At 32.8% G+C, this 25,663-nt stretch overlaps 5 protein-coding genes across 6 annotated transcripts; 3 read left to right on the forward strand and 2 right to left on the reverse strand.

The window, feature by feature from the left end:
- Positions 1-1,485: 1,485 nt before the first annotated feature.
- On the forward strand, positions 1,486-6,404 carry LOC140063256 (GPI ethanolamine phosphate transferase 3-like). Its single transcript, XM_072109784.1, has 5 exons — positions 1,486-2,343; positions 2,542-2,704; positions 2,956-4,738; positions 4,933-5,303; positions 5,520-6,404. Exons 1-5 carry the CDS (start codon positions 1,508-1,510, stop codon positions 5,733-5,735), a joined length of 3,369 nt encoding a protein of 1,122 aa, XP_071965885.1. The 5' UTR covers positions 1,486-1,507; the 3' UTR covers positions 5,736-6,404.
- A 12-nt stretch (positions 6,405-6,416) lies between these two features.
- LOC140063261 (neugrin-like) lies at positions 6,417-7,968 on the reverse strand. Of its 2 annotated transcripts, XM_072109797.1 has the most exons (3): positions 7,905-7,967; positions 7,413-7,580; positions 6,417-7,275 (listed from the first exon to the last, which is right to left on the reverse strand). In XM_072109797.1, the coding sequence occupies exons 2-3, from the start codon at positions 7,493-7,495 to the stop codon at positions 6,816-6,818; spliced, it is 543 nt and encodes a 180-aa protein (XP_071965898.1). In that variant the 5' UTR covers positions 7,496-7,580; positions 7,905-7,967; the 3' UTR covers positions 6,417-6,815. The 2 variants fall into 2 exon arrangements, with proteins under 2 accessions (XP_071965898.1, XP_071965897.1); XM_072109796.1 differs by having other exon boundaries at positions 7,413-7,968.
- A 223-nt stretch (positions 7,969-8,191) lies between these two features.
- Positions 8,192-14,444, forward strand: LOC140063263 (m7GpppN-mRNA hydrolase-like). Its single transcript, XM_072109799.1, has 8 exons — positions 8,192-8,347; positions 8,837-8,991; positions 9,326-9,453; positions 9,933-10,031; positions 10,640-10,792; positions 11,084-11,196; positions 11,553-11,910; positions 12,169-14,444. Exons 1-8 carry the CDS (start codon positions 8,298-8,300, stop codon positions 12,307-12,309), a joined length of 1,197 nt encoding a protein of 398 aa, XP_071965900.1. The 5' UTR covers positions 8,192-8,297; the 3' UTR covers positions 12,310-14,444.
- Positions 14,445-15,502: 1,058 nt separating this feature from the next.
- On the forward strand, positions 15,503-17,197 carry LOC140063262 (uncharacterized). The gene is made up of 3 exons (XM_072109798.1): positions 15,503-15,798; positions 15,998-16,111; positions 16,367-17,197. The coding sequence occupies exons 1-3, from the start codon at positions 15,590-15,592 to the stop codon at positions 16,656-16,658; spliced, it is 615 nt and encodes a 204-aa protein (XP_071965899.1). The 5' UTR covers positions 15,503-15,589; the 3' UTR covers positions 16,659-17,197.
- Positions 17,093-25,579, reverse strand: LOC140063260 (mitochondrial import inner membrane translocase subunit TIM44-like). The gene is made up of 15 exons (XM_072109794.1): positions 25,541-25,579; positions 23,669-23,785; positions 23,417-23,512; positions 23,162-23,239; positions 22,964-23,044; positions 22,189-22,338; positions 21,809-21,878; positions 21,451-21,517; positions 20,872-20,957; positions 20,665-20,757; positions 19,902-20,026; positions 19,662-19,712; positions 19,133-19,222; positions 18,821-18,931; positions 17,093-18,062 (listed from the first exon to the last, which is right to left on the reverse strand). Exons 1-15 carry the CDS (start codon positions 25,571-25,573, stop codon positions 17,943-17,945), a joined length of 1,368 nt encoding a protein of 455 aa, XP_071965895.1. The 5' UTR covers positions 25,574-25,579; the 3' UTR covers positions 17,093-17,942.
- Between the last annotated feature and the right edge of the window lie 84 nt (positions 25,580-25,663).

Consider the following 25,663-nt stretch of genomic DNA (forward strand, 5'->3'; position numbering starts at 1 on the left):
CTCACTGAGCTCAATGGATCCAATTTGGCACGAGCGGAGCACAGGGATATAAAATAGAAATAAAATCACTAAAATGTTATATTTCATTTTAAACAGTTTGGTATGCCGTGCGTTGTTAAATTATGCAAATGAGTTTGTGCAGGTGTATTATGCATTGGGGAAGATGGCATGTTAGTCATTCGCTGTCAATAAATGTTGATGTTGTTAATCTTTACATTAGAAAATTGTTCAAATCATGTAAATAAAACATTTTCCGTGCGGGAACCTAGCAGCTCTTCTCTTTTAGTTTGTAAAAGTAATCTCGAAAAGAACTGCATGTGGAAAAAAAGCCCACCCAAGAGTACTAAAAATAAAGGAGCACATGGGCTTCTTTTCGAGTTTTTATGGCAGTCTATTTAATGGAAAATAATGCCATGCAACTTTGTTTCTGATTTTGAAAAAGGGCCACTTGTTTAGGCCTGACATTTACAACTTAGTGATTTAGTGACTTTATTTCTATTTTATATCACTGTGCTCCAATGGCGCCAAATTGGGTCCATTTGAACACAGTGTATTACCATACGAAGCGATATTAAAAGTAGTGACTTATTTCTATTTTATATCACTGTGCTACCCTGGTGCTAAATTGGGTCCACTTGAGCAGTTATTAATTTCTATTATTGAAGTTAATAAAGGCATTAATGGCGCTCCATAGAGCAGTAGAGAATGGTCCAGTCGTCAATGACGCTTTGAATATACCTAATTTTTTTCACAATTTTGAGTAATTTAAAGGGATGGTTACGAAACTACATTAGCGCCTTTTAAACCATGATTAAACCAATATTATATTTGATTGGACATAGTGATACCATACGACGTACAATAATTATGACATGAACAGCGTTCCATAACAATTGAAAAGCAGACGACATTTCATTGTTTTTTTTCCGTGCGTAACGTACTGACATGTTCATTTCTACTTCGTCAACACTGCGTCAACAAGATAATAACAACGTTTCAACTTTACAAATATCCACATTTGACAATTGGTATAAATGACTATAATATATTTTTTGCTTTGTAAGTGGCTTTTATATAATTTGAATTCTGGAAATGTTATATTCAGGTAATAGGTTGCGTTTACAACTAAAACGCTTTACGTTTAAGTGACGAAAAAAACACGTGTGTGTTTATGACTCAAATGGACTTGCTTATCTATTCAAACTTTAGTATATCAATTTTTCTATTTTTTTAAACAAAATTATATCGTAATAATATAAAATACAACATAACTGGGCTTATTACTTGAATCAAAACATATAATTGTGATGTAGTAGCTCTTTATTTATATTTTTTGTCGGATAAAACCCCGGATAAAACATTTTATTACATAAACGATGGTCGTGTGAATATCTCTAAACTAGTTTCTCATTAGGAAGAAGGAAACTTTGTTTATCAATCACTCACATCCCGAGGAAGCGACCGGTCGATTAAGTTCATTTTTGATTTTATTAGATTTTTTATAAAAATGGCATTAGGAACTAAGTTATTTTGTATATTATTGTGGATTTCATGTCTTTATGGTGTAAGCATATTTATTTTTACTAAAGGATTTCTATTAAAACGATTAGAAATTCCAAACAAAAGTGATTGTTCAATTAGGCTCGAAGAGCAGTCGGTTTTTTCAATGATGACGCCGGAAGAAAGTGTTGGTCCAGGCGACACAGACCCTTCAGATGAGAGCCTAGGATCTCGATATTACATTGATAATACATGTACTGCACAGAAACGTTTTAATAAGGCTGTTTTAATTCTCATTGATGCACTTCGTTACGACTTTCTTTTATATGATGAATCTTGTGAAAAAACAAAAGTGTTGCCTTTCCAAAACAAATTACCGATCATCAAAACATTGTTGGACAGGAATCCATCGCAATCTCTTCTTTATCAATTCATAGCTGATCCGCCTACTACAACTATGCAACGTTTGAAAGGACTTACGACAGGAAGCCTACCAACTTTTGTTGATGTGGGAAACAATTTTGCGAGTGCAAACGTTGAAGAGGACAATATAATTCATCAATTAGTAAATGCTCATAAAAATGTAACGTTTATGGGTGATGATACTTGGGTATCGCTTTTCCCTGATAAATTTGCAAAGTCGTTTCCATTCCCGTCATTTAATGTGAAAGATTTACATTCAGTTGACAATGGAATTATGAGACACCTCCTGCCAGAAATGAATCGGTCTGATTGGAACATCCTAATAACTCACTTCCTGGGTGTTGATCACTGTGGTCACAGATATGGACCATACCACTCTGCAATGGGTGAAAAACTGTCACAAATGAATGAAATGATTAGGTATAATAATATTTATTTTGTCTAATTGAAAAAATATTTTTTTTTTAATTGTTAAAATCTACGAAAATTATACAAAAACAATTGTAATATCTAGTTTTAAATTAATCAGTTTCACCATAGAAAAAAATACCACACCAATTTGTTAAATTTTATAATAATTTGATGAAATGACAGAATTAACCTTTTTTCTATTTGTAGTTTGGTGGCAGACAACTTGGACAATGATACCATTCTGTTGATCTTTGGTGACCATGGAATGACTGGTACTGGAGACCATGGTGGTGACAGTGATGATGAGCTAAAAGCTGGCTTATTTTTCTACAGTAAAAAGGACCTCAGGATGCCTACAAAAACAGAAATGGTTTGTGTTTCTATTTAGACTTTATTAGGAAACCTATAAAATTACTATAAAAATAATCACATTTGAAAGAATAGTTGTCTGCTCAAGTATTTTGAAATTTATTATTGTACACAACCTCTCTCCCTGTATATGTAAAACTAATGCAGAAACACACTTCATAATCTCTAGTAATATTTGATTGACAATTCTTTACCAATTTTAAATTGTGTGTGTATATATTTTTTATCCTGTAACATTTTGTTGTTTTGCAGAATACTTTCCAAACTATATCACAGATTGACCTTGTTCCAAGTTTATCTCTCCTGTTGGGAATTCCCATTCCATTTTCAAGTCTTGGAATGCTCATCCCTGAACTCTTTATGCTTGGTGCTGATGACAAGTCTCCAGAACTACAAAACCAACTATCAGTACTGTCAGAGAAATACCATCCAGCTTACTTGAAGATGGAAGCACTGAGAATAAATGCTCTTCAGGTTAAGCGGTACTTGGATACCTACTCTAGAAGGGCAGATGAGTTCCCTTACCACATTGCTGCAGTGCTAGAACAGAAGTTCACCAATGCAGAGACACTGTTCCATAATTTACAAAAAGATCTCAGTAGTGAGGAAGTGAAGATCGCTATAGACGGTGCCACAGCTATGTATATGGAATACTTATCAGGCGTCAAAGAGATGTGCCGAAGAAACTGGGCCAAGTTTGACCTCTTATCAATGGCATGTGGTGTAGTTCTTATTGTCAGTACGAGCTTAGCTACATGGGTTGTTCTTAATTTTGTTGAAGGAATTAAAGATAGAGACAAAGTTGAAGAGAATTTGAATTCGCTGCTTGGAAACATGCTAACAGGGATGATCACCATCTTTCCAATGAGTGTCCTCATCACAAGTCAGGTGGAAGATCTAATGACTGTGAAGACGACCATCTTGTTGTTCTTCCCGGCGCTAGGTTCCATTCTTGGAAGCCTGCTGTGTGTTCTTCAAACTCAAGGTGTCCCGTCACTTCCTGATGTATCATTCTACATAAAGCGTACACCTAAGGAATCTTTCTGTGCTTCTGGACTACTAGTTCTCTATGTAGTGTCACTCACTTCAAACAGCTTTGTTGTGTACGAAGATAGAACAACTGTTTTTTTACTTCAAACAAGTGTTCTATTATTATATCTTGTATCTGGAATAAAAAGCTTAACGCGTTTGAAAAAGATTAAATCTCGTGATATTGGCCGGATACTGACCCATCCTGTTGCCATTGTCACATACTTATTACTTGCTTTCCAAACATGTGTACGTCTATCCTCAAGTTTTCGGACATGTCGTGAAGAACAGGTTCCTTGTACTCAATCAGATCTCTTGCAACCTCTTCTTGTTTTTGATCCTGAAAACACCTCATATAACAATTTACGGTACATAAAAGCAGTTTTTAGCATTTGTAGCATCTCATTTCTTTTAAGATTTTGGTTGAAAAAACAAGGAAACCTAAACGGTACATCTATAGCTAGTATATGCATTAAGTATGCGCTGCCATTAAACTCATTTTTTATATTCCTCCACTGGGGCATGCAATCTTTGCCAGAGAAAATTCTTGATAAGTTGCCTGCATGGCAACAGACATTTCTTGCAAAATGTGTGTATGGCCTGACCACCATTTCTGTAGTTTCAATTATCTGGCAGCCATTGTTGATTCATATTCTTGAGCGTAGAACAGAAAGTAAGCGCAAATCGCACGGTGTGGAAGGCGACTTGAAGGACCAGATTGTACCACGTCTTTTTGACCACATAAAATCGAATATTAAAGAAAAGCAAGAAGATGAAAAGAATTTCGAAACGCCAGCTGTGTTTGGTTTAGCCACAACATACTCAGCTTGTCTGCTACAGGTGATTGTCACTATTGTGCTTCTCCTTTCTATGTTGCTTGGTGATGGATTCGCTCCTTCTTTAGGGTTACTTTGCATACAGGTGTTGCTGTTTCTTGAACTTGTAGCCTGCATTCGACGGGCGCAGCTTAAAGTATTCAGTGCTGTGCCAGAGCTTCAAAAAATTGGTATTAATGATTCATTTTGTAACACATATATTAATAAGAATAGTAAAAGCGTTCTACTATATTATCAGACTGATTAATATACCTTAAAATTAATTGTAACTTTATATAAATGCATGTTCCTATGTGTGTAAACAATCAAAAATATTTGATTTTTTTATGAAAATTATTCATAATTGTTGTTTTTATTATTTCAGCTCTACTGCATGTTCCTTGGTATATTATCTTTAGCTGGGGATTAATGGCTTCCGAATTCTTCTTTGTAACTGGTCACCATGCTACGTTCCCATCTATTCAGTTTGAAGCCGGATTTGTTGGTTTCCATGGCGACTTCCCCGTCTACCTCTACTGGGTCCCAGCGATTTTGATTGGTGCAAACACATTTGCTGCAAATATCTTGTTTGCTCTTTCATTACCATTGGTCCTATTATGGCCATTTACAAGAGGGAGATTGGAGGATAAGAACTCTGACAAAGAGGGAGAAGTTGTCTTGCGTGATCATGCAACTGAGCTACGTATTGGCTTGTTTCGTTTGATGGTTCTTTACATCTTATTCCATGGATTCAAGGTACTGTATTAAATATTAAAAGTGATGTGTCTACATATGGTAGTGATAGGACATCATCATGTCCATATATGGGCACATTACATTTTTTGTCACAAAGTTTAATAGTGTAGCATGATAGAATTATACTTTTATGTATGTTATTACAAAATCAACAATTTGTTGTCTGAAATAGTTATATTTAAACGACATTTATCCTCAATTTGTTTTATTTTTCAGCTTTTGGGTTGCATGTTTTCAGCAGCTGTACATCGGCGCCACCTAATGATATGGAAGATATTTGCGCCACGTTACATATTTGACGGTATAGGATTTCTCATCACTTTAACATTTGTACTGTTGGCATACCTTCTTGTTCTGAGAACAGACAACCAACTCGCCAAGTGGTTGGCAAGACTTTTTCGAATAATACAATTTTTAAAAGATCCTAGGTGATAAAGTGTATTCTTTAATTAGATACATTTCGTGTATACTGTTGATAGCATTATTACTTTTTATCAACCAAAACACACAGTTATGAATACAGTTTTCTATATGCTGCAACACCTCATCAATTATGAAAATAAGTTATCCTAGTGGCTATATTGGTTACAATATAAAGACCTATGCAGGCTGTTGGACTTTTAAATCTAAATTGAAAAATGTATGTTGTGTGTTATTATTGATCAAAGATTTATTATAATTTATTAAAAACAAAATTGTTAGTTATATTTGAGCATCTAGTTATAAACCAAAATAAGAAACGCCATGAAGGCTACTAACAAGGGACCAATTATGATTGGTCTGTTTCAAAGATCAGTATCTCTAAACGAAACAACACTTGGTCTAAAATGTCTGGTCTTCTAAAAAGTCTCGTTTTCATTTCAAACATAGATATTATACCAAGGGAATTATTGTCAAACTATTCATATAGTTTATAGATTTATATTTAAAATTTTGTTTAAAAAAAAAAATGATTACAATTCAATTCAATTTCTTTGAATTGAATTGTAATCATACAGTACTGTATTATTATGTTTATGTTATTCACACAAGTGCATAGTATATACGTTTTGTTGTATACACAACAATGAGATTACTACAATATATGTATTGATTTTATTCTGTCTTTTCACAATATTAATATTTGATGTATAAATAGATAATGTTAAAATACACAGTACAGTACTATGCTATCTTTAATTTGTATTGTTCCTTATGTTTACAACAAGGTAGATTTATTTTGCATAAAGAATTATACAACATCTTAAGGTCTGTCTACACTATCAAACTAGTGTGTGATGTGCCCAAATATGGAAGTGATATGACATCATGTCCATACATTTTTTTGTCGCATAAAGTTTGATAGTGTCGACAGAACTATTAATGATCTGAGAAGAAGTATGAGATTACTATACAGTATTTTGAAATACTACAGAAACTTAATGAAATACTTTTATTCATTTTATATATAAAATAAAATGTTTTTTATCTTGTCTAATGCAAATGTTTTTTTACAATTTTTTTTTACATTATTTATGATTCTTTGCTTCTAAACAATCTCCTTTTTTTGTAATTCTTTGACTTCCTATCTCCTTCACCAAGATATCTAGCAGCAGACTGTCTTTTCCCACTCTCAATCAAATCTTGTGTTGGCACATTTCTAAATCCTTCAGGTAACGCATTATTTGTCTCCACATAAACTCTCTGCGCATCGCCTAATAAAAGACTACGGTTCTTAAGAGCTATTTTATCCATCTTTTCCATGTTTCTCTCCTGTGGCACAAACTTGCTGTGGAGGACTTTCCTAATGGCATCTTGAGACACCGTAAAACCATCTGCCAATCTCTTGATGTTCCATTCTTCTGGATGTTCTTGATAGAGAAAGCGTATTTGTTGAATCATGTTGGTTGTCAATAGTCTTGGTTCCTTAGGCTGTGGGAATTGTCTTCGTATCCTGTTGTATCTCATTGCCTTTTGTCTTCTATTCTGATCTCTGCACAAAAGACAAGAAACAAAATTAATATTGAAACTATCAAGTTTTCAATTTTAACTTGGAGGCTTCAAAGAAAATTATTGGGATTTGGGCAACATTCTAACAAAAAAAAAGGAAACAGTGGTAGGTAGGCATACTTTAGAATCTTTTCTAAAACTTCCGAATCGTTTTCTTCGTCATAATCTAGAGGTGAAAGTCTTTTGTTTATTTCCGTTTCCATTTTTCCGTCTAATTTAGTGGAATCATATTCACCACCTCTTCTTCCCGAACCTCTTTTAGAACAAAGTGTTGGCGATACACGATATCTTCTCAAAAAAATTAATAAATTTGACAATCTGGAATTTTTATTTAAGCATTTGCAATTTAACCATGTGCTGCTGTTACACGTTACAGTGCCAATAACTTGTGAATACGGATGACTGCTGACGACAAAAGGTTCGATGTTAGGTCTATAATTTGTTAATGTACTAAAGCGGGAAAAATTGATTTTCGCCGCGTGGATTTTGGAAATGGCAGAGTCGGTAGGCCTAAGTTGGACAAAATATACCAAACGAGATCGAAGAAGTTTCATTGACAACATTTTAATTATGAGATTTAATATTAATACTAATACAACGATAATATATCACAATAAACAATTATTAAGGCGATCTTTGTGACTGTCGAGAGAAAACAGGTTCTAACATGGGGGCTGACATCTTGAAAAGTTTGTTTAGGCTTTTAAAGATATTAATTTATGAAATAATATTTATAAAGATATATATTATTTATCACATTTTCCAACGTTCAAAAAACAATCAATTCATTTTCTATTATTTTTTGTTACACTTAATCTAATATTTTAAATTTTAAATTGTATTTTGTCTATTTTAAGAAAACAAATGATCAAAAGGTTAGGAAATTAGAGCCAAAACAACAAACAATGAGAAACAGTTGACGGGATTTCCATTTTTTTTATTTAGATCAAAATATGATTATTTCTTCAAATTTTTTATTTGTAAATTATAGTTAATTAGTTAATAATGGATAATGTACCAGAAATACCAGAAGATATTCTCATCGACCTAATTTCGTAAGAGAAATAGCATTTTTGGTTCTCTATACCTTCCTTGATGAGGAGAGAGGGAGGTGGAGAGCTGAGGCTAGCTCAGCTTGTCTTTTTCCTCTCTCGACTTTGGTAGTCTGCAGCCACCAGCGGCCAATATTTCAGAAGAAGAAGGTTTTTATAGAGGCGCTTTTTACACCACCACCGCTATTGTAAACATACAGTATTATTTAGATTAATGATAATAATAATCCATGAATTACAAATTACATAAAAATGGTATATCACATAAATAATAAAAAATTAAATTGAGGTGTTGCTATATGTATGTATGATCAAATTTACGCATGAAATTCATTGTTTGACTGTGTGCCGATAAAAAAACTTGACATTAGACACTCGGTCGGTCAACCGTGCTAATTATCGCATTGTATCAAACAAATGTAATTACTAATTATTATTTATATTATGTACTTTAATATATAAATGCAATAATTGTATTATTTTGTCTTTCAGCCGTTTTCTGTTAAATGTGCCATCTGTAGAACGCAATAATCTGATTCGTGTTTGCTTTCAAGTTGAACTTGCTCATTGGTTTTACCTCGACTTTTATCGACAAGAACAGCCAAGCCGTCTTCCTGGGTGCAGGATTGTAGATTTTGCCAAAGCAAATATCCTTTACTGGTTTTATTTTACTCTATGAATAAACAAATCAGTTTACCATGAGTCATGTTTAGCATGTTAAAATTATCGAACCAGTGAAAAATGAGTTTAATACATTGTTTACTGACCGGGTATTTATATTACATTGCCATGAAAATTATTTCTGCTTGTGTGATTGAATTAAAATTACGTTTCGGTAGCCTACTGTAAAAAATAGGGAGTTTTTGCATCATGAGGATGGTAAACAAAGGGGACAGTAATTAACATTGTATGCCAAAGAGTTGACACATAACTCACTGTGAAATACAAATTGTTCCATGTTTTAACCTTAACTTTGCACACTTTTCCAAACCTGTCCATATCTCATAGAACACGCAGAACGAACTGAGGAGATTTTGGCTGATTGGAAACAGTACAAAATGAGTGTGCCTACCTATGGCGCCATCATTATGGATAAGGATTTAAAACATGTAATTATTAAATCCATTTATTACAAATTGAAGAAACAAATGTTTATGTTGTCATGTTGTCAGTGGGAAGCCAGTGCCAATGTACTTAATACATACCATTCAAATAGGCGTGATATAAAGTTCTAGATCAGGCACATGTACATTGTAATGTAATGGGTACATGGCTTTACATCCCATCTAAAGGACAAGTGACAAGTTATTGAGTGAGAATCTTGTCTAAAGCTCTGTCTACACTATCAAACTTTATGTGACAAAAAATGTGATGTGCCCACATATGGACATGATGATGACGATATTTAAGCATATCACTACCATATTTGGGCACATCACACTTTTTTTGTCAAACTAATTTGATAGTGTAGACAGAGCATAAGGATATAGCACATTATCTCCAAATCCCTTACCATTACGCCATATTAATCTCTCAGTACCTATTACATAATATTCATAATTATAATAACTTTTGTTGGTTTCTTTAGGTTTTATTAGTTCAAGGGTTTTGGTCTAAATCAAGTTGGGGATTTCCCAAGGGCAAGGTGAATGAGGAGGAAGCCCCACATGTGTGTGCAATACGTGAAGTAAGTAACAATATGTTTCTCACTTCTGATGATGAAATAATTGCGAATGAGAATAATTTGTATAGTAGGTCATGGTGTGAATCTAAACCATAGTTTTTTAAACAAAAAAAATCTTTTTGATAATTATAATTATAAACAGTTTCAGGAGCGTTAATTGTGAAATAACATGTTTGTTTTGTGAAAATATTGTTTAATTTCAGTTATTTTAGATGATAATTCTCTAGACTAAGCCTAGCTAGCCCTAGGCCAAAATCATCCAGATTTTCATGGAGAAATAACCAATTTTCTGGTAGGCGGGGATATGCATTAAAAATCGGGGAAAATCGGAAAAACCCGCTAATTTCGGGTAACTTGGGACCCCTGAATACAGGACAAATTTAGTATGTAGGATATAGTTGAACCCCTATTAAGACGACACTTGCGGGACTGAACTTAAGAGTTGGTCATAGGGGTTAAAACATATTGCCCTTCGTTTCAAGTGTCCTCTGAATAAGAGGTTCTTCTGTGTGCAGTTTAAAATCCATTAATGTATTATTTTTGTTAGAACTGAGCATTATAGTATCATATATGCTATACTTTATTTACTGTTTTTTGTTCTTTGCTTGTAGGTAATGGAAGAGACGGGATTTGATATAAATGATTTTATAGATGAAGATCAGTATATACAATTAACTATACATGACCAAGTTGCAAGATTGTATATAATAACTGGAGTTCCATATGAAACATCTTTTCAACCAAAAACTAGAGGAGAAATAAAGGTATACAATCTATTTCAAATCTATCACATAGGTGATCCCCCCCCCCCCCCAAATTTTGACAATTTTAATGCAAAAGATAGGACACTAATATCAGTACGGCACCTACAATTTGCATTTTTAGGCCATGCCCCCTCCCCCCCCCCCCCCTTATTTCATAATCCTGGATCTGCCACAGATTCATACAGTCATGCCAAAAAAAAATCAATTTCAGGTCCATTAAAGAGAAATTCATTACACATTCTTTACTTAATTAACGCCCTTTTCTCGCTAATGAAGTAACATTTTTTTCAGGAAATCAAGTGGTTTAATTTAGATGATTTGCCATCACACAAGAAAGACAATGCACCAAGAGTTAACTTAGGCCTGAACCAAAATAATTTCTTTATGGTTATGCCTTTCATAAAGTAAGTTATAATATTTCATTCCATATTTTATTTAAACATAACCATGAAATGAGTACTATCAAGTACTGCACAGTTACAAAAACATATCAAAATTAATTATTAAAATATTGGGTTACCATTTTGAGGTCACTGTATAATGGTTCAATGTCTTGGTTCCAACCTGTAAAGCTCTGTCTACACTATCAAACTTTATGTGACAAAAAAAAATGTGATGTGCCCATATATGGACATGATGATGTCATATCACTACCATATTTGGGTATATCACTATCATACTTTTTTGACAAAATAGTTTGATAGTGTAGACATATATTAAGAGCACATCTGATATGTTTTCACATAACTTTTTTCAATAGACAATTGAAAAAATATGTAAACAAGAAACGATCACAGACAAAAGCGGCAGAAACACCGCTAGATAGCCTCTTACTAAACGCTCAAAGCAAACAACAAGTTCAAAAGGTGGAACAGCAAAATTCCCCCGTAAAACCGTCAAAAAATGGCCCACAAGAGACCAAGCAGCTAACTGATAAACAGAGGCAACGCCAACAAAAAGCCTTTGCTCTCAAGAACCAAAGTGAGTTCTCGCAATACCTCAAGTTCCGTGACTCTACTGATGGTAATAGTAATGGAACACCTGGCAAGAAGCAGGGAGTTCAGAACCAAAGGGGGTCAAGAGGAAGAGGGGCTCAGCTAAAGCAATATCAGATTCTGGTAAGTGTTAGAGTTTTATTATTACAATTACAGATATTATGTTTTTACTTATTTAGTTGTTTTATTGTATTCACACTCCAATCCACACCAATTAACTCATGTTTATATAAAGCTCTGTCTACACTAGTTTGACCAAAAAAGTGTGATGTGTCCACATTACATGTTCACCATTAATTTATACACTATTTATTGACTCCATTTCAAAGTTCCAATACCTAATTTCAATCAAGAATAAACTTTAATGTTTTTATTTTTTAGACTAGAGATAAAAAATCCAAACAAGATGGAGATAGCACACCTACTAAAGATGTGACACCGATCAGGTTTTATGCAAAGGCATTCCTTAACTTTGAGATCAATCGTGAAGAAATTATGGCTGCTTATGATGGGCTGTTATAAAAACACTACTAAAGCTCTTTGTACACTATCAAACTTTATGTGACAACAACATTTGATGTGCTCATATATGGACATTATGACCATATTTGGGCACGTCACACTTTTTTATTCAAACTAGTTTGATAATGTATTTACTATTATTATTATTACTATTACTCCCTCTTCAAGTATATCCCTGCAAAGCTAAAAACACACCGACATCATTTCCGGATTTTTTTATCCCAGTGTAAAATTAACATTCATGTATTGTTTATAAAATTGTAAATATAATTATTGTACAATCACAAAAAACAAATACATATTTTATACGTAAAAAACACAAAATAATTCATGTAATATTACTATCCTGCTGCCTCTCATGCTATTTGAGATTTTCAAAGAAATTGTATGTGTATATAAATGCAAAAACATCTTTGAAAAGTAAGACTTATTTTTGTTTTAAGCACAAACAAATGTATAGTTGTATTTTTATATGTTTGCACTTTTCTTACTAAAGTGTTTATTACAGTTTAAACTAGGCACGGTTGACCGACCGAAAGTGGCATGGTTGACCGACCGAAAGTGGCATGGTTGACCGACCGAAAGTGGCATGGTTGACCGACCGAAAGTGGCACGGTTGACCGACCGAAAGTGGCATGGTTGACCGACCGAAAGTGGCATGGTTGACCGACCGAAAGTGGCACGGTTGACCGACCGAAAGTGGCATGGTTGACCGACCGAAAGTGGTTCATCGTTTAATGATTTTGACCCTCGGTTGCCAATAGAAATATACATGGTTGCCTTTATTATCATTTAATTTGTTCTATAATGTTTAACACTTAGTTTACAAATTAATTATGCACAAGGCCGATGAAAGTCTGGATATCTATTTTTTCCATCAATAGTAAATTAATTGTTAAAATTAACCTGCTTATTTTAAGACTTTTCATTCATTATAAATAATGTCTCCACATTTTAATACATTTATATTAAATAGAAAAATGCTATGTTATTTCAGTATATCTGTATCTGATCAGCTTTATTTTTATACGTTGTGCATAATATTATTTTATCTTGATTTGCCTAGCTTTTGTACTGCTTTGTTTTTAATATTTACAGTACTATGCAAGTTAAACTTATGTAAGTCAGTACGGAAAACAGCCGTTTTACTGTAAAAGTTTTATCTTTATCTCTGTTGAATGAATGTCAAACAGTTTAACAATAGAATGTATATTTGATTCTACTTTTTAGTAAATTTGAATCATTTATTACTAGTTTCTATAGGACAATAGTATTAATCCATAATATTATATAGTAATACTTGTTATATAAATATCAGTCAAAGTATGTACAGTACAACAATGCAATGTATTTTATAGCAAAACTTCTTTAATTTGAATGCTGTAGCTATAAACAGTGTTATATCCATAATCATCTGTATTATCAAATCTATGTATTTTGTCAGGTATAAAATATTTTGATTCTTTCTCTCCCCCCCCCCCCCCCCCAAAAAAAAACAAAAACCAAGCTAGCGAAATGATCTCCTCTTGTGACTCATAAGCCATGCCGGCATCTTTTTTCTGTGTAGTTGTCATAACATTGCACAATAACCTGTTCAGTAGGTATAATTGTATACTTCTTCAAAATTACTAATAGCAATAGTGTTCTGTTAAGTTACTGTTTTAGTATTAATTTGCAATGTCTTGTCTAAAACCTGTGTTTTATTCAACATAATATTTCACAATAACTATACATCTTAAACCCTTTTAGTGTAGGTATAATTTTATACTTCTTTTGAATCTGGTTAAAAGCAATAAAAACAATAGCAATAATGTTCTGTTAAGTTTTAATTTGCCTTGCTCACATTATGTTTTGTTTTTATTATTGCATTAGATGAAACTCAAGATAAATAAAGTTTATAAGATGCTCAGTCTTTGGTGAATTATGATTATTTACAAGTCTTCATCTCGCAAACGAAATTATGATATGTACTTTTTTAATTACTGATAACTGCTATAAGTCAATATTTGTATGTTTGAATAGATGCAATATAGGATAATAATTTTACAATTATTTATTTATAATGTGCTTAAGAGAAGATAAAGTTTAAAATTGTCATGGGCTTTACTGATGGTTTTATGTTATTATATGCATTCAATAATCGAAATGAAACATGAACATTGATTCAAAAGTTATTTAATATTTTATTTTTCAATCAGTGTATCTTAGTTACTGTTAAAGCATTACAAATAGTTTATACAGCATAGATACAATATAAAACTTCCTGATGTATAGAACGTGATGATGATGACTTTCTGTTGAACCCTGTTACAAGACTTTCTGTGCTACCATGAGTTGAAATTGTTGCTTTGTGTCCTACATAAATGTCATAACACACTGCATGCCTGTTCTCCAGCTGAGCTCAGAATTGTATATCATATTTTCCCTTTGTTTGTACATCTTCACAAGAAAGGGCATTGCAGCTTGAAGTTTTTCATTATCCAGTTTTCTGTGACTGCTCACCATACATGCACAGAGATATAGTAATTTTCTCTCTATTATAGTTCTGCTTATCGAGTGATAATTATAAAAGCCGTTCTATTATGCAATCTAGAAGTTTAGGCCTTGCAAGCTATGCATCGTTGAATTCATCTGGCTCTGAGGTGTCGATTGCCTGGACAGTCGGAAACTGCGGTGCAGTTGATGGATCGTTCAGCCTATCCAAAAATGAATTTAGCAATCTTTTGTTGATATGATCAGTTTGGGTAATTTTTCGTTCCTCCTGTTGATCTCCATTCTCTAAAGATATAGACTCACTTACTGCAGGCGATGGTGAGTGACCATTTACAGTGTGATTTTGGCCATTTGTTAGGTTGGCCTGATTCATGTTCCGTTCATTGTTTTCCATTTTGTTGCTGTGATACTTCCGCAAAAGTCATTGGAAGAATTCATTTTTAAATGAACCCACATATGCAAATACATACTTGTAATAGCTGTAAGTAATAATAATAATTTGCTGTTAAATTAAATGATATATGTTAAAATTTATTTTAAAATGATTTAATAATACAGCATATGCAAAGTAAGCATTATTGAAACTAATTATTTTCCTTTATATTAGTAATTACCCCCGTTTATAATGGTTGCTTCTCAAATAAGAAGAGTAGTTAAAACACGAACAACCAATCATATTAGGGGTTTCCCCGTTTAAAGGTTTCCCTTTTGCATGTGTTGCACAACAAAACAAATTGTTTAATAACATTTTCACGTTTCAAGTTACACTTTGTACCTTGTTTCTAGAATGAGTACTCAGAAAGGTAACACCAAAAAGGCTGGTAGTCAAAAGTACAAAAATAGGTCTGCTTTCAAGAATGATTTACATGACACAAGTCATAAAACTAAACAGTTAAACACTATGGAAATCACAGGGTTATGTCCACGTTGTGCAGATATGATAGCATGGAAGATAAAGTACAAAAAGTACAAACCACTGACACAGCCTAAAAAATGGTGAGTGTTTTTCTTTTTTATTATAAATTTCAGTATTTACTTTTGTAATCTTGGATTTCAAAGGTACATGAGGAAGAATAAATATTTATTCTCAAATTTGTAGATGAAAAAATAGTGTAACATTTTTGCATTTGTTTTTGCCTTTGTTTTTGCCTAAAGACAAATGTGTTTTAACTATTGCTTTTTCAATATATTACAGCACAAAATGTCAACAAAGGACTGTGAAACATGCATATCATATAATTTGTATAAAATGTTCAACTGAAGCTAAAGTGTGTGGAAAATGTGGAGAAAGTGGAAAAGAAATAAGAAGGTATACATACAATAATACAGAAAAAATATAATATTATTATACTATTTTTAATTGTTCAAGTGTTTACCATTATTATTTATAGAAGGACTGACAGCAAATTATTTCTATGTTTTTTTTGTATTATTAGACCTAGTACTGTATTACACATCTATTGATATAATATTTTAGAATTTATTTATATGTTAATTTTATGATTGTTTAGTAATTTTAATTGGAGTATATCTTTAATATATAATATATTTCTTTATAATACAGCCACGGATTGAGTTCATCAGAACAGGCCTCAATGGACAGTCAATACCAACAAGAATTAAAAATGTTACCAGAGAGGAAACGACGGGCATTTTTAAGAAACCAAGAGCTGTATGAAGAAAAGGACAAAGACGAAACTCAAGAGGGCACATCTGGTAATGATACAGAATTGTATAATGAAAATGATACAAATGAATACACAACTGATAATGATATTGATGAATTAAAGGAACCGGAGAGGGATATAGACGAATTAGGGGAGAGTGAAAATAATTTAGAAGAGAAAAAAGATTAAAACAATAAATTTTAATATTCAGGGAACGTAGTAGCCGCCATATATGACAACAAATAAACAATTTTGAGTCTTGCAAACTAAAAGGGGGAAAATATTATTTACTTTGCTAGAGCTCGGCTTCCGAGTAAAAATGTATATAAAGTAAAATGTGCACCCCCATTAAAACACTCTATGGTCATAAAGCTCTGTCTACACTATCAAACTTTATGTTACAAAAAAATGTTATGACATCATCATATATAGGCACATCACATTTTTTTGTCACATAAAGTTTGATAGTGTAGACAGAGGTTAAAACACAGTCATTTCTTTATGCCTGATACGATAGTCCCACTCTCATGATTATCGCAGGAGTCTACAACAGTGTCATCTGAATGTTAGACATGAATGAAAATACTACACTCTTTTTCATATATCATAAAATTTATTCAGCATATTTAATTATAGAAGAACTATACCATTTTTAATTGTAATTATTACAATAATATAACAGATGTTGTCACCATCACAGGTGAACACTGGAAATGAAGTAAATAAATACAGACACAACCACAGAAGTTTGAGTTTTTTTTAAATGTCATGGAATATTATTTGTTATTGTTATCTAAAGCTCTGTCTACACTATCAAACTAATTTGACAAAAAAGTGTGATGTGCCCAAATATGGTTGTGATATGACATCATCATGTCCATATATGGGCACATCACATTTTTTTGTCACATGAAGGTTGATAGTGTAGACAGATGTTAAGAAAATTATGGCAAAACATGCTTGTTTGTTTATGGTAAAGTATTCCATACAGAAATATCTCCGAGTCTCAAAACAATAAATGACAAAGATTTTTAGTTAATATTTCCATGTAAACATGCAACTATCAAACTGCTAGGAAGCACCAGTTCTAAAATTAAATCTTTTATTTCGGAATCTCTGGTCCATAGGAAGTGAAATTACGTATAAGTTAATTTTAAAAAATAGGATAGGATGTTTTATCAGGCTAGTAAAGGGAAATCAAACAGATTTATATTGATCCAACTTCATCATTTCGAGAATTGAGGTGCTAAACATATGGCCACATTGATAAAGCTCTGTCTACACTATCAATTGAAGATAAGACTGTTAGTGCGCAAATGTTGCATCCACAATAAAGCATCAGTTCACACTTGTAGATCTGACAAATTCATAACGCTCCAACAATGTCTGATGTATCTTTCCATCAATGAGAAAACCAAGGCTTTTGAACAACAATCTTGTAAAACATACATCATTGTGATTGATTGAATGTTATCAAACCCATTGCTTAGCAGAGTTTGCTGACAGATCTAGAACCTTCCATGCTGCCTTTGGGTCAAGTATTTCCTGGTCACGACACAACACCCATACATACGTAACTCGCATCACTTTCTCCTGAAATGACAAATAATTAGTTTTATATTTATTTGTTTTATTTAACCTACAATGCAACAGGCTACATTTTTTCAATACGAGACAATTTTCAATAACAATCACTACTATCTTAACTTAAACATTTTACAATTCTTAAGGCTCTGTTTACACTATCAGAAATATATGGACATGATGATGTCATATCACTACCATATTTGGACACATCACACATTTTTTGTCAAACTAGTTCTATATTTTATATTTGATGTTGTAATTTTTACTTGTTATTATAAGCTGATGTAAAGCCCGGCGCACACTAGAGCTTTCGGCCGAGCCAACTGGCACGAGTAACACTTGGCTCACTAAAAAATTTGCCGCAAACTATGATCGCGTTCTATCGGACGCACACTAAACGCCTTCAGTACGCGATTTTCTGATTGGATAATTACTTACTACGCTATACAGCACGCGGTGAAATATCATAATAAATCAGAACATGTCATGCGCAGTGGAATTTTTTAGTGAGCAGGAAGCTCACGTTTGGCGTGGCCGATTCCTCACGAAATCCCCGGCGCACACTGTGAGGCAAGTGTTACTCGTGCCAGTTGGCTCAGCCGGAAGCTCTAGTGTGCGCCGGGCTTAATCCATTTCCTTCTTTTGTTAAGTGCCCCATGCGGGATGTATAATATAATCTTATATTTCACCTCTAAGCAGTCAATATCTGTATAATATTTCACCTCTAAGCAGGCACTATCTGTATAATACTAATCAATACTTACAGGGTCTCCTTCTACAATTTCTTCTTTCATATTCTTTACTACCATAATTTGTTGGGCCTGGAATGTGATGACTAGAACTGGGCCCTGCTCCATCATCTTGCCCATTGCAATCTAATTTCAAGAAAACATATAATTTATGAAAAGAATGTGCCTAATTTGCTTTTTCTTACAAAGAGAGTACAGTATTTTAATCACTATACACAATTTTATAAAAATTACAATACTTCTAAATTTCACAAAAACACTATATTCCTAAAAGAATTATGCTTTTAACAATATTCATATAAAAACTTCTGAAAAAAATCAACTTACATCTAGACTGTCTATATCAAGCACTCTTGAATCAAATTTGTATCCCATTGCCTTTGCTTGCTGGATAGGAGTTGCTAACTGGCTGTAAGGCTACAAAAGAGAAAAATAATATTAATTTTTTCTTGACCAAATCATCGCCTAGCCTAGGAAGCAAGGTCTAGGCCTACCGCGGCAAGCACCACTCTGATCGCCACCAAATAACTGCCTAGGCTAGGTCTAGCAAAACAGTTGTGTACTAGAAATGACAACATATACAAGTGGCATGTTTGCACTCTAGTTATGATAGTGCACACATGACTCATTTCATTGCATCTCATTGGCTAATAATTTTTAAAACACTGCAGCGTTTCACATTTATTTATTTCAGAACTCATGCCATAGACTTCATCTATTCTGTGGCATTTTGATCTAATAAGCCATTTTGCCACTTCCAGCCAATCAAAAGCCAGCATACTAGATATGTCATTGGTAATATCAATAACCCAAGAATCTTTTAAAACTGAATACAAAAAAATGTGTATATACTTACAGCCTCATAGCACCAATCTTTAAGAATTTCTAGATCTCCACGTATCATTGCCTAAAAGAAAAATTTCATTTGGTTTTCTAATTATCTGTAATTATTACTACGACCCAGCAAATGAATCTGCTTCTAACCCCAAAAATGATGGCTCATGTTATCACAGATTCATTTTAATAATTTACATATTTTTACTACACATGCATATTGTACAATTATTTACATATAAATGTAACATGTGCTCCTTACCTCTAATACATTTGGAATAATTTCTATCTCGCACATATTTAAAAATTTCTCTTTACTAAATGATGGATCAATTTTGACAATTTCTGTTAATACTTCCGACGTTTCAGTCGGGCTAAACATGCCACCTGAAATTTAATAAGAAAGTAGTGAATAAAGTATTGATAAAATCAGGTTTTAAATCATAGGTGGATCCAGTCTGGATACCTCTCCCACCCACCTTTCATATTTTACAAGGTCCCTTTCTTTTTTTTTAAAGTATAGAATTGTATTTACGTTCTCGCATTGATACACTCAATTTACTCGTTAAGCAACTTTGGGCCTGGTTAGAGCTTGGATGGGAGACCATCTGGGAATATCGGGTGCTGTATATGGAGCTGGGGTCCAGTTAGGCATTTGAAATCAGCACTCTTATATGGCAGCCCCTGTATCTAGTATCTGCCTCAGACGTATTGGCTTTTATGCCTTTCCTCTGGTCAATAGGTGGGCACTGGACGAGAGAAGCCCTTGATCAATGTTAGGACCAATCAAGGTACTTTAAACAGTCCTGGCTTTGTTTGTATCAAACCTGTTAGTGGCGATAATTATTGTTGTTGGTTTCGATTAAATAAGAAAATAATAAAATAAATAGGCTGATTGGTGCTATCATATTCAATAGTCCCTGCCCATGGTGAAAAACTAGTTCTATGGTTTGAGCAGAATTCAATACATTTTCTATATTTGTCTAATTAAAGCAAAGTGTGTAGAGTAAAAAACCAACTCTTACCTAGTAAATTACTAACTCTATCTGTAACTGCTTTAGTTGCTCTAACCATCATGTTCTCACTTTCATCATATTTTACTTTCCAATCTAAAATTTCTGTACACAAAAATTGATACATCATTAATTATATTAATATATACTACATAATTAATGAATTTTTAAATTTATTTAGTTATTATTTTTTTAATAAAGCAATTTAAAATTACTTACTAGTAAACACTTGATTATTGTCTGTAAAGTTTTTCCATTGTTCATAAAATTTAGAATCTTTATGTAAAACCATTCCTGTATCATCCCTGTGAATTGAAGCAATTAAAGAATAATTGTTGTTATTTATTTAAACTGGGTAACCTCTTCAGTAAAAGTTATGATTAGTGGCTATGATGTACTAGTACACCGGGGTAACCCCTACTTGTCTTTAAAGTGCACATGAGCTAGATGTGTACACTGGTTTATAGTCCTTAACCAAGAAGACTCGTTCTACCACCAGAACCATGGAGCAAATCAGCCTCGAACCATTGCCGATGTTATGGTTACGTCATTACGGTTCCACTGTCCCAACTGCTCGGCCACTCTATGGCATAATTATAATAAAATCATAACTACAATTCGTTCAATATAGGCACATATACATATTATATTTGAAATGCCTTTTGGCCCTAGTACTGTAGTGCTACCCCTTAGATCTGCCTCTGTTGCTGGATGTCAACGGTCTGTAGAAGGTCGAATGCAAAATTGATTAATAATTTACATTTACAAATCTATCAGTATTATATAAATTGTGCTTACTCATTTATTTCTATTGGTCTGTCAGATTGCATGTTTGCCAAATTCTCTGTCCTTTTCCTCAATTTCACTAAAAAAGTAGAAGTAAAGAATTGATTATTTTTCAATACAAATCAAACATTTTCTTTTTTTACAGACTCTGTCTACACTATCAAACGTAATATGATGTGCCATATCACTACCATATTTGGATACATCACACTTTTTTTGGTAAAACTAGTTTGATAGTGTGGACAGAGCTTTAATGTAATAATTTGGTAACAAGTCATTTGTTGCTTTATTATTGGACATGTACATAAGTTCTATAAATTATAGCCAGGGCTAGAAAAAGATAACATATCATATAGCCTGTGATCTTTACCTGGTGCCTTATATGCCCTAGCCTTGCCAGTCGTGCTCTCATCAATCTCATGTTTTACAGCTTTCACTCCCTGTAAAGAAACACTATTTTAATATTTCAACAACAAACCTGACAGGAAAGGTGATCTTAGGTTAATAACAGTATTGTTTATGCTTCAGTAGCTTCTCTAATTTGACAGTCTGAGAAAGTGTGATGGGCCCAAATATGGTCAAATATGGTAGTGACATGACATCATCATGTCCATATATGGCACATCACAATTTTTTTCACATAAGGTTTGATAGTGTAGACAAGGCTTTAGCATACTAAAGTACAGTGTCCTGAATAAGAGTGTCCCAAAAAATCTATGGCTATTGATGTGTTTAAAGTAACTTTCTTACCTCTGATATAGACTGGAAGGCCTTTGATTTTGAGATGTCTTCACCTGATTTGGATACCTTTTGTGCAGCTCCTTTAGCAGTCTTTGAGATGCCTTCAGCCGTATCCATACCTTTCTTAACCCACTCTTGTTTTTGCATTTCTTCAACACTCTGTTAAACAAATATGGTGGAGATATCTCTAAGTATGGTAGTGATATGACATCATCATGTCCATATATGGGCACATACAATTTTTGAATTAAATGGCAAAATCATAACATTTTAAAATATGTTTAAACCAGATGACACTGTCAATCACGTGACCCAAAATATCGAAAATTGAAAGAGGAGTAGGACAATCATCGTAACTTTGATCATATATTATATGTCAATTTATAGTTTGGGATTTTTTATAGCTTGAAGTGCCTAGTTCGGCTGTAAACTAATAAGCAGTAGTTACGATAGAGTCGACATGTTAGAGATATGTCCAAGTATGGTAGTGATATGACATCATCATGTCCATATATGGGCACATACAATTTTTTTGTCACATAAAGTTTGTAAGAACATATCACAAAATTATCAGTGTACCTAATAATATCTAGTAATAGTACCTTCAATCATTAAAATGGAAGAAAATAATGCATGGCATGTGAAAACAATTTAACCAATCAAATCAGGTGTCTTTTTGGGGTAGCTGCTGGGAATATTTTCCATGAAATTTAGCACCAGTTTGAATTTCTCTCTCTCCGCTAATAAATTTTATATGCCAGTCACAAGAAAATGGCTAAAATACCTGTTCTACTTTCCCTTTAATTTCAGTAAATGTTTTCTTGAATATTTCACTACTTTTAGTTGTTTCTGTTCCTAATTCTTCCTGAAAAAGAAAATCATAACAAATAAATAATGACATTGATAAAATGAAATGTATTATATTTATAATATATTTATTTATATAAATTATTAAATTTATTATATATTCAATTTTACTTACATATTTTTCTCTAGCTGCCTTTAAAGCATCAGACTGTTCCAATTTCTCTGCTTCCTCCCTGAATTTTTTAATGTTTTCCTATTCAATTATAAAAAAAATCTAACTAATTTAATTGTTAATTTTCATTAACAACAATAGTTGAAGCCAAATATAAAACACTGGAAACAGCTATGGAAAGATCTTCAATCAAGGGTGATTCTGGAAGAAATTATTCTTTAAATAAGATTTTATTCTATTCACTTAACAGTAATATACCTTCATGTCCTTATTCTTGCTCATCTCTGATTTCAGATTGTCAATAAATTGTCCTATAAAACTTCTGGGTCCTGATTGGTTTGAATATGTTTTTATCTGAAAATTAAATTAAAAAACAATTTTTTATTTATATCATTTATCAAATTATGCCATTTAATTATTTTTTAGTGGGAAATTCAGCTTTTTGAGACTTTTTGACTTGTGCCCAGGTTTGAGCAAAAGTCTAAATTGTTGGTTACCCACAATACCTACTTGATGCAAATGTGTTTCTGTTTGATGGTGGTTGCCTTGGTGAAGTAATAAGCAACCTTTACCACTATTTGTTGCTGGGACAACATTGCGTACTTGTAACCGCGCCTGGTGTATGACCTGAAAAGAAATATGTAAAAAAATAATTATTATATTAATTAGGCGTAATATTTAACTTTTTAAATTAAATATAAACTTGTTTCTACTGTATAACAAAATATTATTATTAATTACATATTAAAAAAAATAAAATGCTAGACCTAGAAAATATTTCAAATTCAACACAATACAACAAATTCATTAAAAAAATTAAGAAAACTAAAAAGCATTATTTATAAATTTATTTGTGGTATCATATAATGATTGGCGCTAATGCAGTTTCGTACCCACCCCTTAAAATTACTCAAAATCTTCATCCAACCTACTCACGAGTTGTCTACAACATTCTGCAATCATAAAATTGTAAAAAATCGATAATTTTTTATTTAAAACTATTTTTAATCAATTAATACTGAGCACCCTTCGGAAATACATCGCCAGCTGCTTAGCTTCGCGAAAATCATCGCTAGGCCTGCCGATAAAAGTACGGAGGCCTCACAGGACATTAACTCTAAAGAGTAAACAGTTGCGTTCTATAGAGCACGCACCAAATAATTATAATTTTCATTATTTCCGACATGCGTTTCGTATTTTTAATAAAGAAAAGAAATACTATACAATTGCTGTATTCATCATTGTGGGTATCATCATAATTATGTTATGTTTTTAATTTGTTCTTTCATTTTACTAGTAGAATTTCACACAGAAAAGAAGATAAATATGGAACTGCTGACTCTTGAAGATAGTACTGACCAATTTTCCTCTGTTTTAGTTTATTTTACATTATGGTTTGTAGGTCAAATAAATAAATGAAATGAATAAAAAGAATTAAAAAACAGAAAGATATAATTTATTGAAATGTAATGTACAGTAATACAATAATTATAATAAAAATGTTTTCCATCAATTACTAGAATTTATTTTACTTCTGCTGACACTGAATACATGATTTCATGTCTATTCATTAATTTATTTCAACAATATTTTATGAGGGTGGTCCATCCAGCCGAAGCTGATCATTAGGGACCCTTACAAAAAATATAATTTGACAAGATAATAACACACAACATTCAAAATAAATAGAATTCAACATAATTAAACACAAAATATTTCTTTATGAAAAAAACGTAAAATCCGTTTCAACAGGAACATGTAAAAAATATTTTATTATCGCCATAATATGATCATATAAGAGCGTCCTCTATAGATCGATGCCCTATGAGGCCTCCGTACTTTCATCGGCAGGCCTAGCGATGATTTTCGCGAAGCTAAGCTGGCGATGGATTTCTGAAGGGTGCTCAATTATTAATTGATTAAAAATAGTAATAAATAAGAAATTATCGATATTTTACCATTTTATGCTTGCTGAATGCTGTAGACAACTCGTGAGTAGGCTAGATGAAGTATTGAAATCATTTGGAGTAATTTTAAGGGGTGGGTACGAAACTGCATTAGCGCCTGATTTGTGAATCTGACTAATTAAACTAATACAAATTGGCCATTGCCATTGGGCGAAACGATTCGGAACAAAACGACTTCGCATGATGCAAGAAGGAAAGTTATTACTCATGCCTGGAAAATCCAACAAGACGGGGAACATGTGTCTTCTTTCGGGAGGCTACAAATCAACGTTGGCAGGCCTAGGGCTAAAATACGACGGTATTGTGGTAATTTAAATCAAATTAACATATCCAAATATACTTAAATGTAACCAATGTAAGCGCTACTGTCTACAAACCAAATAATCACTATACTCAATTAATACAAAGAAATTACCTGACGATGAATTTTGCACATGCTCGCAGCCATTTTGATTTTGTATTGAATCTACAGCGCCCTCTAGTGGCACCAATTTGTTAGGGAATCCCCCTCTACTATCGATTCATTCATGCGAATCAT

This window comes from Antedon mediterranea, chromosome 11 (genome assembly GCF_964355755.1).
Source record: "Antedon mediterranea chromosome 11, ecAntMedi1.1, whole genome shotgun sequence".
NCBI classification, from domain to species: domain Eukaryota; kingdom Metazoa; phylum Echinodermata; class Crinoidea; order Comatulida; family Antedonidae; genus Antedon; species Antedon mediterranea.